This window comes from Geotrypetes seraphini, chromosome 4, assembly GCF_902459505.1.
Source record: "Geotrypetes seraphini chromosome 4, aGeoSer1.1, whole genome shotgun sequence".
Taxonomy (NCBI): Eukaryota; Metazoa; Chordata; class Amphibia; order Gymnophiona; family Dermophiidae; genus Geotrypetes; species Geotrypetes seraphini.
Genome location: NC_047087.1, coordinates 170614920 through 170628461, shown reverse-complemented (window position 1 = coordinate 170628461; position 13542 = coordinate 170614920). Strand labels below are relative to the sequence as shown.

The 13542-nt window shown below is 47.5% G+C and overlaps 1 protein-coding gene across 1 annotated transcript in view; it reads right to left on the bottom strand.

Moving 5' to 3' along the window:
- The window catches only part of GLG1 (golgi glycoprotein 1), a 403904-nt gene that overhangs the window by 279608 nt on the left and 110754 nt on the right, over positions 1-13542 (bottom strand). Inside the window, exon 5 of the mRNA XM_033941148.1 lies at positions 8846-9049. Within this exon, the coding sequence (XP_033797039.1) occupies positions 8846-9049 (204 nt within the window). The remainder of the gene's footprint in view (positions 1-8845; positions 9050-13542) is intronic.

Below are 13542 nucleotides of genomic sequence, written 5' to 3'. Positions count from 1 at the left end.
TTTTAGACAAAGTGAAAATAGGAGGATTTGTAAGATTTTACTGACCCTCACTTTGATTTATGGAGAGGTGAATAATCAAATTTGGGGAGGAGGTATGATGTCACTGTACAAGATGGATGGCTGAGTGATCAGCTCAGAACACCTCTGAGCGAACTCACAAGATATCCACATCATTGGTAGCTGAGCAAGCAATAAAAGGCATACAATCATATAGTCAGCGTGGCAGTTTTACCTCCTAACGAGATGTCACACGCAAACCGGTAGACTCTTAAAAAATTTGCTTTTCAGCTGAATGGCTCTGTGGGCAATAAGATGGAAGATAACAGAGAAATGAGGTTGTGGTGATATACTCGCGGACCCCGCTTACTGAAACAACATGAAGAAAACAGAAATCCGACCAGTGGAGCCAATAATAGAGAAATGAGAAATGATTCAGGAAATAGAGAGACATTAAAGTGGCAAACAATAAACTCTTTGACGTTAGCAGCCAACCTCCGGGGAGAGACAGCTTAACTTGGTTACCACATGGGCGAGACAGAAGCTCATACAGAGGAGCAACAAGATGCAATCTCCAATGTCGAAGCCCACTCTAGATAAGCAAATCAGATTTATATTCTCGACAAAATCGAATCTAGAAAGAGACAGCGTGCTAATCTGCAAATAAGGGGCATTTCAGAGATGGCAGAATGCACAGATCGTGGACAGTAGTGCAACAGATAACAAGCATTCTACTATCATAAGAAGCTTGGGGCAATTAGGTTTGACCCTTATGTATTGAAAGGGCACATCGTGCATTAGCTACACCAAGAGGTAACAAGCCTAGAGATATAGTTGCTTGCTTTAAAGACTTTAAGGAAGCGATAAAAGCCCAAGCCCAGACGGTTATTAAATGGGAAACTTATGAATTCAAATTATATCAGGATTTGGCCTCAGTTACACTAGATCGCAGAGCAGACTTAAAACCACTTATTCAATATCTGAGGGAGAAAAATATTACATATTGCTGGCATTACCCATTCACCTTACTTTTCTATTTGGAGGGTTCACTGCACACCATAAAGACACCCGAGGAGGCAATCCAGAATTTTTCAGGAGTACAGTTGCAATATGAGAGATCAACAGATGTTTAACCAGCATTACCACTCTTCTCCTAGCCTCGATGGCAGCGAGTAAAACGAGAGGGAGAGAGGCTCAACAGGTAATCCTAGCAGAATCATCCTCACTCTTTGGAACAAACTCAAGTGTATGTACACAAACACAACGAGCCTTAGAAATAAGATGGGTGAATCAGAAGCTGTGGCACAAAAGGATAACATTGACATCATTGGCATCACGGAAACATGGTGGACTGAGGAAAATGTATGGGACACGGTGCTACCAGGATATAATTTATACCGCAGAGACAGAGTGACTCAAAAAGGAGCCATATACATCAAAGAGGGAATTGAATCTACTGGAGAAAACGTGCTACACCAGACGAATAAGTTAAGAGTCTCTATAGGTTAAAATTTCAAGAACAAATGGACCGGAAACTAGGATCGGCATCTACTACCGACCCCCAGGGCAGTCCGAGGAAATTGATGGGGAAATGACGGATGAGATTAAACGCAACTGCAAGGGAGGCAATGTAGTTATCATGGGCGACTTCATCTATCCGAGGATAGACTGGGACCTAGGCACCTCAGGCTGCGCTAGAGAGACCAAGTTCCTGGATGCTGTAGGCAATTGCTTCCTGGAACAACTTGTCAAGGAAAATACAAGAGGAAACTCGATTCTGGACTTAATTCTAAATGGACTGCGAGGACCGGCACAAGGTGTAGAAGTAGAAGGAATGTTGGGAAACAGCGATCACAATATGATCCACTTAGACCGGGACGCAGGGGCGAAACATAAGTCCAGCACGACGGCCACGGCACTGAACTTCCGAAAAGGGAATTATGAAGGGATGAGACGCATGGTGGGGAAGAAGATTAAGAAGAGCATGAACAATGTAAAAACGCTAGAACAAGCTTGGTCGCCATCCATGAAGGAAGACATGGTACTTCTCGAAAAGGTCCAGAGAAGAGCGACTAAGATGGTTACGAGGCTGGAGGAGTTGCCGTACAGCAAAATATTAGAGAAACTCGGCCTTTTCTCCCTCGAACAGAGGAGATTGAGAGGGGACATGATTGAAACAGTCAAGGTACTGAAGGGAATAGACTTGGTGGAAAAGGACAGGTTGTTCACTCTCTCCAAGGTAGGGAGAACGAGAAGGCACTCTCTAAAATTGAAAGGGGATAGATTCCGTACAAAGTACGAACATGAGGAAGTTCTTCTTCACCCAGAGTGTGGTAGAAAACTGGAATGCTCTTCTGGAGTCTGTCATAGGGGAAAACACCCTCCAGGGATTCAAGACCAAGCTCAACAAGTTCCTGCTGAACCAGAATGTATGCAGGTAGGGCTAGTCTCATGGCACTGGTCTCTGACCAGAGGGCCGCCGCATGAGCGGACTGCTGGGAACGATGGACCACTGGTTTGACCCAGCAGCGGCAATTCTTATGTTCTTGAAGAGGCTTGACAATCGGGAATTAAGTGCTTTCTCACTCTAAGGAGAGCTTGAAGTGAATATTGGCTCCTTACTGTTCTGTTGATGAGATTTGGTTTTGAGACTGATTGATCAAAAAGGTTAGCCAATATCTGAGATTCATCTGGTGATGGCATTTGTAAGATGTGGATACATGTATAGTTATTGGTTGATAAGTACATAATAGAGGCATGTAGAGATGAAGTCTTCTCCCTATTGGAAGCGAGCACGCTGTAGATGTGATGGCTCAGGATGGGGTATAAGGTGGAAAGGAGGAGGGAGCAGGAAGGGGAACGGGAGAATTATAGAAAGAAAGTTCCCAAGGAGGCCTTACAGAGCAAGTTTCTAAATACTACATGGAAACCAGGAATTGATCTGCCTGATGTATAAGTTGTAAACTTAATTAGCAATGTCCCAGCTTCTATCCATATCCATATTATTTTTATTCAAGAAATGCATTTTTTAGTTAAGCATGAGCACTTCCCTGGATCTACTGTGCTTCCAATAGACAGAATTACAAAAAAAAAAAAAAAAAGTAGGGAAAATGACAACAGGATCCTTACAGGCGACAATTTTGCACATGGTGTGCGATCCAGACGGAAGGTATCCTTTGTTACTGGTACAAATTAGTGGGCAAATTTATACACTGTTGAATATCTATGCAATTTTTTCAAAGCTTGAAGGCCTATTGCGCGACATGTAGAAGGTAAACTTATGATAGGGGGCGATTTTAATATAACCTTGAATCCTAGCCTTAACATAATAGCTGGGATACAATATGCCCCTAAAAGATAGGTCCTGTTTGTACTCTCTGTTAAAGCATTTGGGTTACAAGATATCTGGAGGAAGATCTACCCTAGAGAGGGAGTATACTTAATATTCACCATTGCATGACTTCCAGTCACATATAGACTTTTTGTTAGGGGATGGGCTTGTGAGCCAGAAGGTAAAAGAATAAACTATACATACAAGTGTAATATTAGACCATGCTCCCATGCTTGCAATTTTGGGATGGGATATTGACTAACAAACGAAGCCACAGTGGCAGTTTAATGACATATTGCTGCTGGATGCCATAAATGTAAACATAATAGCCCAAGACATCAAAAATTATCTAGAACTAAACGACATTGATTCAATAAATTCTATATTGTTATGGGAGGCCCTTAAAGCAGTAATAAGGAATAAAGTGATAGCTCTGCAAGCCCATGTTAATAAAACTAAAGAAGGGGGAAAAACAGGGAAAAAGGATGAAAATTAAAAATGGCTGAGCAGAAGGTAAAAGGGAGGGCTTGTACTGATGGGGATAAAACTCAGATTGCTAGGTTGTGAACAGAGACTGTGTTGGAGATAAATGACACTTTCGGTAATTCACAATCCAACCAAGACTCTCTAGGACTATGATCACGTGATGTACCATGCACCATGGTACATCACATGCATGGTACATGCAAGTAAGCATGAGGGAGCCCAAATCAGTCAGTCGTTCCGGTAGGAAAGCACCTGTAGTCCCACTGCCACTACCACCATCACTTGCCCCCAGGCCACCCCACCAGAGAGTCCACAAACCAATCTGTCAGAGGCTGGGAAAAGTCTAGTTTGTAGACATTCTGGATGATGTCCAGAACCCATGAAGAAAGTTTGAGAGTCAGCCCCCTATCTTGAGGGACCACTCTGGATCTGGCATCTCTGCGACTTCTCGGCAGAGGGAACCACTAGAAGAGCTGTAAACTGGTTGCGCCTGGATCCAGAAGATATCTACCTTAAACTTTGGGAGAATCTCTGGGAAGCAGAGCTGGAATATTGCCTAGGCCTCCTGGAGCCATGAAAATTAGAGCATCCTGAGCATTAGAGACTCTGGGTCTGCTGTCAGGGAAGGTCCTGGGTCACATATGACAAGATCATCCAGATCTTTCCGAACAATAATTGCCCTTTAAAAGGGAATCTGCTAAGGGTAGCTTTAGAGGTGGAATCACCAGTCCATTGTCTGATCGAGAGCATTCTGCGTGAAGAGAATATATAAGCCAACGTTTTACTCGTGACACGAATAATGTCTTGGAGCATCCGCCACATAAATCCAGACAAAAGAAACTGAGGCATGGGATCTTCACCTTCATACTCCAGAGTATGTAGCCTGGACAGACAGGCACGTGTCACAAAAGACGTCGCTAAGGCAACTTTGACACCCAAAGCCAATGCCTCAAAAAGTCTCTTGAGAACCATATCAACTCAGTGATCCTGCATATCCATGAGCACCATCCCCACCTTCACTAAGAAGAGAGGTATGTTTAGTAATCTCCGCCACCAAAGAATCCACTTTAGGCTGGGCAAAAAGTTGCTGATACTCCTGTACCATAAGATACAACCGAAACATGGCTCTCACCACCTTTAGAGACCCCTCAGGAGAATCCCACTGCTCAGTGACCAGAACATTAATGCCAGGGAAAGGTGGAAGACTGAACCCTGGAGGTACTGCCATGCCATCGGGACCGAAGTGGCTAGGTGGTCATGGACAAGCTGTCGAAGCTTCTCCTGATGGGACACAGGCAGGAACACTATTCTGTACCATGTAAAATCGAACTCCCAGGTATTCCAAATCCTGCGTCGGCTCAAGGTGACTCTTCCTGAAATTGATCACCCAGCCCAAGCACTGCAGCAACTATACCACTTGATGAACAGCCTGACACCCCACAGACAGCGAGGGAGCTCTGATCAACCAGTCATCCAGATACAGATGAACCAGGACACCCAGGGTGCGAATATGGACCACCACCATCACCATCACTTTGCTGAAGGTCCAGAGTGCCGTTGCCAATCCAAAGGGCATTTCTGAAAACTAGAAATATTGCCCCAAGATGTGGAACTGCAGATACTTCCGGAGGTCTGGGGAAATGGGAATGTGGAGATACACCTCCATTAGATCCAGGGAGGCTAGAAAATCCCCTGGTGCCACCAATACTATCACTGAATGCACCATCTCCATGAGGAAGTGAGGCACTTTCAGCGCCACATTGACTAACTTGAGGTCCAGAATCGGTCTCCAATCGTTGGTTCCTTCCTTTGGAACGATGAAGTATATCCCAGAGCCCAAGTCTCACTCTGGTACGGGTTCTATGGCTGCAATATTGAGAAGTCTGTGGACTGTGGCCCGCAGGTGAATGCAGAAAATACTCGGTCAGAGGACAGAGAAACTCCAGTTTGTAGCCATCCCTGAGAACCTCCAGGACCCATCAATCGGAGGTAATAATAATAACTTTACTTTTCTATACCGCCATCACTAACAGTTCTAGGCGGTTTACATAAAGAGTACTGGACATTCAGTGAAATACAATCATACAGTGTTGAAATGGCCTGCCATTCCACAAAAAAAGTCGACAACCCCCCCCCCCCCCCAATGCACAGGGAAGGAGACACCAGCCTAGCATCAGAACTTTCTTTTGCAGAAGCCTCTGGATGATTCCCCATGGACGGCTGACATCGAGACCAACCAAAACATGGTCTGACAGAAGAAGAGGGCCGTTGTCCCATGGAATAGTCCGAGTACAGACAAGAGCACCTGGAGGAACGAAAATTAGGATGCCCCGAACCCCTGGAAGGGTGGGATCTAGTCACAGGCAGTGACTTGGGCCTGTGATCCTGCACGCTGGCCATAAGGTCATCCAGACCCTAGCCAAACAATAGCTGTCCCTTAAAGGGCAACCGGCTCATGATCGCTTTAGAAGAATTGACAGACCACTGCCAGATACAGAGCATCCTGCGAGCCAAAACAAAATAGGTGAAAAGCTAAGCAAAGACTTTCAAAATGTCATACAAGGCATCAGCCATATAATCCACTCCCAAGATTATACAATCCAAGTTACGAAGCACCACAGTGTCAGGATTATGGTGCGGCATGGAATGGCATGCTTGAGCCACGAAGAAGAGACCAACACCACCTAAACATCAGTGGCTGTCAAATCAAACAGACTTTTAAGGACAAAATCCACACTAGGGAGAAAAGTGCGCTTGGTGACCTGCCCACCAAGGAATCCACCTTTGGGGAAGCATAGCGCTTGTTAAAGGCATCTGCCAGGGAATAAAGTCACTCTACAGTGTGAAAACAGCACAAGGGACCCTCAGGAGTCTCTTCAATGGCAGTATGAATCCAAATGAGGTCAGGATGATGAAGAAAAGAGGTGGATTGTGGCCTCCGGTCACTCATGAGGGAACATTCTGCAGTGACAGGCAGCTCAAACTACAGCTTTAATACCTGTAGAGATTCAGAGATCAAATTTACAATAAGCGCATGCTTGAAAAATCAGCATACAGTGTATCCCCCAAATCAGAGGCTCCACAATGATCCAGATCCTGGAGAACCACCAGATCTGCCTCAGCGCCCTCCTGCAAAAGAAGAGGTATGGAAAGCGAATGTGGCCCAACCGCGGGCAATCTCTGCATAGTGGAGGCAAGAGAAAAGACCCTGGACCACAGTCGCAGGTGTCCCTGTGCCCAGCACAGAGGCCGGCGAGAGATAGGCACAGTTTTGGGGGTTCCCCCCACAAAAAAATTATGCCTGATAAAACATATCAACAAAATCCGGGGGAAACCCATCCTCTGCGGTGGGAGCCAACCCCTGTGCTCCAGTTGGGGACTGTTTGGAGGATTTACCAGGTTTATCCCCCCCACCCGTGCTTGCGTTTCGCCATAGTGTCGTCTGCACACTCCACAGGGTCCCGTCCCCCCCCCCCCCCGACACCATTTTCATGGGAGTCAGGACAGAAGGTGCTAGAAGACCCTCTACGGAGGTCAAAGGCACTGAATCTGGGCAAGTCTCTCACCCCTTGTGGGCTACAGCACACATGGCATATGGCTGCACATCCAACAGCCATCCACTTCAAATGAAGCAAGAATCCATGACACCTGCCCTGAGGAGGTCATCTATGTGGTTTTCTTTCAAAAATGAAGCTGGCAAGTATAAAAAATAACTAACATCAAATATGGAAAAATCCAAGATGGCCACTGAAACCCTATTTTGACTAAAAATAGCCCATGAAAACCACAGAGAACCTTCAAAAACAGAGATTTTAGGATTTTAGGTGTGGGGGTAGGGCATGCAGAGACACCACCTAAACACCCTTTTGAAAGACCCACCAAAATCTCTGATTCAGACTGTTGGCTGGTACTCACAGAAACATATGCTGACAGGGAAGCACTGCAGATGGAGCTAAAACAGCTCACAGGAAGATTCTCTATCTCAACTTGCTGGGAAGCTGAACTTTGAATCTTCTGACTGCCCTACTGGCCTGACTTCCATGGCTGGTCACCTCCGCCACCCTCAGACACGCTGTGCAGCCCACCTGGCAGAGGAACACAGTCTGGCTCTGATCCCAGCCACACCTCCACAGAACCACACAGCCTGCGTTCAACCCACTAGCGTACGAATGTGGGGGTGAGCTAGCTCCCAAGGGAACAGTCCCTAAACCCCAATCTGAATTGCAGGGTGTCCAGAGGGCTTAATGACTAGCAAGAAATCCTCCAGAAATAGACTTTTCCCAAAGGTCTGCGATCTCCCGCAGTTGGAGCTGTACCTGCAGGGAACCTCTGCAGCACGAGGGCAAAATCCGCAAACGCGAAGACTGAAATTACACAAAATAAAATACAAGCAGAAAAGATAAGATCCTACAGCCTGGCTTGTAGGAAGAAAGACTGATGTTTACAGAACCAGTGACAGTGATGAGGTAGGAGGGGAAGGGGTTTAGGTCTCTGAAATTTGAAGCTTCCTACAAAGTCCTGGCAGGTAGATGGAAATAATCCACTGGTCCTGGAATAAAGTGGGATTGTACAAGAAACTGCTATTTGGGCATCATCTACCTCCAAACAATGCTTTTCAACAGTGTTCTACATCACTTCTTCTGAAAACATTATAGATTGCCTGGATCCCTACTGCCCTATGGAAAAATTATTATCTGTCATCACACGTGCTCAAAGTTTTAGAACCATTTACTAGAGGTCACACTGGAGAAACGTGATTCAACAAACTGAGCAATAGTGTGGACAGTACCTGCCTTCTGAAACAATGATGAACCTCCTCTCTCTCTCTCTCTCTCTAAACCTCACTTTAAAAGTAAGTCACATCTTAAAGATACAGACTTAAAGATATTCATCTGAAACTGCAAATTTTAGTATGAATTGAATCTGAATTGAGTACTGATTGCATGATTTATTTTGGAACTAACCTCAGACTAACACATCCAGTATAGGAATATTTTTATTAAAGGAAAAAAAAAACCACACCCCACTTACAGTTTCACAGAAGCGCTCACGATCATCCCGACATGCAAAGTACAAGTGACGATCCAGATGGAAGTCATCTGATGAGAGCTCAGCTACACGCAGAATAGCTTTCTTACAGCTATCAGCAATCTTGTTCTTTGGGTCCTTCTCCTCAGCCTCTCTTACCAATGCTTTCTCCAGACAAGCAACCACTTCTCCTTGTGAATGTGGATCCTGTAAGAGAGCACACAAGCACAACAGAATAGCACAAACCACTGGCAGTTTCCATAAAACGGACTTCATAATAGAATATTCACATTCTCAATGGCACAAATAAAAGTAAATAAATAAAAAATATACCTTAACTTAGATCTCAGCTCTAACAACTGAATTCTCTAGTTTAATTTATGTTTGGCTGATTTAAGGAAGGAGTGAGTGCAGGATGGGAAAGATTTTAGCTACTGGGTTCATAGACAGTAACGCGGAAGACAAAGGCGCGCGCCGACAACTGAGCGCAAGATGGAGGCGTGCGCCGAAGAAAAAGACTGTTTTTAGGGGCTGCGACGGGGGGTTTTGTTGGGGAGCCCCCCACTTTACTTAATACAGATCGCGGCGGTGTTGTGGGGGGTTTGGGGGGTTGTAACCCCCCACATTTTAGTGAAAACGTAACTTTTTCCCTAAAAACAGGGAAAAAGTTAAGTTTCAGTAAAATGTGGGGGGTTACAACCCCCCAAACCCCCCATAACGCGGCGCAATCTGTATAAAGTAAAGTGGTAGGTAGGGGGGGGTTCCCCCCCCACACCCCCCGTCGTAGCCCCTAAAAACAGTCTTTTTCTTCGGCGCACGCCTCCACACTGCACTCAGTTTTCTGCTCGCGTCTTTGTCCCGGCGCGCTTTTGACCTGACACCTAGCTACTGTGGTATCAAATTATGCCAGACTTGTCAACCCATTCCTATACTTTGCTACTGCTTCTTTAATACAATCCATTCAAAAACCTTTGAAAGGAAGGAGAATGGAGGGTCTGAAATGCTCCAGGTGTTTCAATATAGCAATGTTACTTACCGTAACAGTTGTTATCCAGGGACAGCAGGCAGCTATTCTCACTAGTGGGTGATGTCATCAGACAGAGCCCCGGTACGGACGTCTCACAAGCACGTGTTGCTTGTAGAAACTTAAAGTTTCTAGATGCCCGCACCGCGCATGCGCCGGTGCCTTCCCGCCCGGAGATCCGGGCGTGTCTCCTCAGTTCAGGTAGCTAGCCTGAGAAGCCAACCCAGGGGAGGTGGGTGGGACGTGAGAATAGCTGCCTGCTGTCCCTGGATAACAACTGTTACGGTAAGTAACATTGCTTTATCCCAGGACAAGCAGGCAGGTATTCTCACTAGTGGGTGACCTCCAAGCTAACCTCAGTGGGATGGAGGGGGAGTTGGCGACTTAAGAGAATAAATTTTTCAATACTGTTTGGCCAAACTGTCCATCCCGTCTGGAGAGAGTATCCAGACAATAATGTGAGGTGAATGTGTGAACCGAGGACCAGGTGGCAGCCTTACAAATTTCCTCGATTGGTGTTGCTCTGAGGAATGCTACTGAGGCTGCCATTGCTCTGACCTTATGGGCTGTGACCTTACAAGGAAGTGATAATCCAGCCTGGGCATAGCAGAAAGAGATACAAGCCGCCATCCAATTAGAGATGGTGCGCTTTGATACGGGTCTTCCCAACTTGTTAGGATCGAAGGAGACAAAAAGTTGAGGAGTGGTTCTGTGTGGCTTGGTGCGATCCAGGTAGAAAGCCAAGGCACGTTTACAGTCTAGAGTGTGAAGGGCCGATTCTCCGTGGTGAGAATGGGGCTTAGGGAAGAATACTGGAAGTACAATGGATTGGTTGAGATGAAATTCGGAGACCACCTTAGGCAGGAATTTCGGGTGAGTGCGGAGGACCACCATGTCATGATGGAATACTGTGAATGGTGGATCCGCCATCAATGCCTGGAGTTCGCTGACTCTGCGAGCGGACGTAAGGGCTACAAGAAAAAGCACTTTCCAGGTGAGATACTTAAGAGGGGCCCTGTTGAGTGGTTCAAACGGGGGCTTCATGAGACGGGAAAGGACTACATTGAGGTCCCAAACTACTGGGGGTGGTTTGAGAGGAGGGTTAACATGGAAGAGTCCTTTCATAAATCTGGCGACCACCGGATGGGCCGAGAGGGGTTTCCCTTGTAGGGGCTGGTGGAACGCCGCAATAGCGCTCAGGTGGACTCGAATGGATGTGGACTTGAGCCCAGATTGAGATAGGTGTAGGAGCTAGTCCAGCACGGAGGATAAGGAAGCTCGCTGAGGTTCCTTTGATTTAGAAACACACCATGAGGAGAATCTGGTCCATTTCTGGGAGTAGCATTGTCGAGTGGCGGGCTTCCTGGAAGCTTCCAAGACCTCCCTCACTTCTTGTGAGAATTGGTGAGGGGTTACGTTGAGAGGAACCAAGCTGTCAGGTGGAGAGACTGCAGGTTGGGATGAAGCAGTGATCCTTGATGTTGAGTAAGTAGTGAAGGAAACACTGGAAGTGGTACTGGTTCCCTGCTGCTGAGTTGAAGTAGGAGGGAGAACCAAGGTTGTCTGGGCCACCGAGGGGCTATTAGAATCATGGTAGCCCGTTCGAGTTTCAGCTTGACCAGAGTCTTCTGGATCAGCGGGAATGGAGGGAACGCATATAGAAATCGTTTCCCCCAGTTCAGTAGAAAAGCATCTGCCTCGAGGCGATGAGGAGTGTAGATCCTGGAGCAAAACTGAGGCAGTTTGGAGTTGTGGGGAGCCGCAAAGAGGTCTATCTGAGGCGTCCCCCATTGCGTGAAGATTTGGTGAAGGGGGCTGGAATGGAGAGTCCATTCGTGCGGTTGTAGCAGACGGCTTAGTTTGTCTGCTAAGACGTTGTTCTCCCCCTGAATGTAGACTGCTCTGAGTAGGGCGTTGTGGCGCACCGCCCAGTCCCAGACTCGTAGAGCTTCCTGGCAAAGGAGGGCCGAGCCCGTGCCTCCTTGCTTGTTGATATAATACATGGCGGCCTGATTGTCTGTGCGAATGAGGATTACCATGTCGTGAAGTAGGTGTTGGAAAGCTTGGAGCGCATTGAAGATGGCTCTGAGTTCCAGTAGATTGATTTGGTGTAGTCTTTCCGCACTGGTCCAGAATCCTTGGGTGCGGAGACCATCCAGGTGGGCCCCCCCATGCATAATTCGACGAATCGGTTGTGAGAACTTTCTGATGGGGGGGAGAGTGCATCAGCAAACCTCTGGATAGATTCGAAGAGGTCATCCACCAAAGTAGAGACTGCCGAAGAGCAGGTGTGACTAAGATGTGTTTGGATAGTGGATCGGATGTCTGATTCCACTGTGATGCCAGGGTCCACTGGGGGATCCTGAGGTGGAGTCTGGCAAAGGGTGTCACATGTACTGTGGAGGCCATATGGCCCAGGAGCACCATCAGTTGTCTCGCCGGTAGGGTTTGGCGAGTAGACACCGACTGGCAGAGATGAAGAAGAGACTCCATGCGTTGCAGAGGCAGGAATGCTCGGAGTCGGGTGGTGTCCAGGACCGCTCCGATGAAGGGGAGGGACTGGGTGGGTTGTAGATGAGACTTGGAAAAGTTGATCTCGAAGCCCAAATTTTGGAGGAAGCAGGTTGTAGCCAAGGCCGCCGAAGTGACCTCTGGGGCTGACGGGGCCTTGATGAGCCAGTCGTCGAGGTATGGGAACACCTGTAGACCCCTGTCCCGGAGTGCTGCGGCCACTACCACCAGGCACTTTGTGAAGACTCTGGGGGACGAAGATAGGCCGAATGGTAGCACTCGATACTGTAGGTGCAGATTTCCCACCCGAAATCTGAGGAACTTTCGGGAGGCCGGGTGAATGGGGATGTGAGTGTAGGCCTCCTTGAGATCCAGGGAGCATAACCAGTCGTTCTGCTCGAGGAGGGGGTATAGAGAAGCCAAAGTCAACATGCGAAACTTCTCTTTGACCAGAAACTTGTTGAGGGCCCGAAGGTCTAAAATGGGTCGCAGGTCGCCCGTTTTCTTCGGGACGAGGAAGTACCGGGAGTAAAACCCTCGGTTCAATTGGTCTGACGGGACCGGCTCGACAGCCCGAAGCTGAAGTAAGGTTTGGACTTCCTGAAGGAGAAGGGCGGTCTGCGTCGAGCTTGAAGGATACTCTCTTGGAGGATGGTCCGGGGGGACCCGATGGAATTGAAGAGAGTATCCTTCTCTTATGATGGTAAGGACCCATAGGTCCGTGGTTATGGCCTCCCATCGATGGTAAAAAAGATGGAGGCGGCCCCCTATGGGAGAGGTTGAGTGCAGAACGGTGTCGGTTATGCTCCCGGGAGGGGAGTCAAAAGGGCTGGGGAGCCTTAGGTGCAGCCGGTGGCTGAGGTTTTTGCTGAGACTTCTGGGGAGGTTGTCTCTTCGCTGGTTGTCTCGCAGCAGGCGTTTGTCTGGGCATGTAACGCCGCTGGTAAATCAGGGGTGGCCTGGAAGGTCGAGACTGTTGAGGTTTGGGTTTGGGCCGCAGGATGGATTGAAAAGATTTTTCATGATCCGACAGCTTCTTGGTAACAGTTTCGATAGACTCGTCGAACAGGTCAGCTCCAGCACATGGTACGTTGGCGAGTCTGTCCTGGAGGTTGGGATCCATATCGATTGTACGGAGCCATGCCAGGCGACGCATGGCTACCGC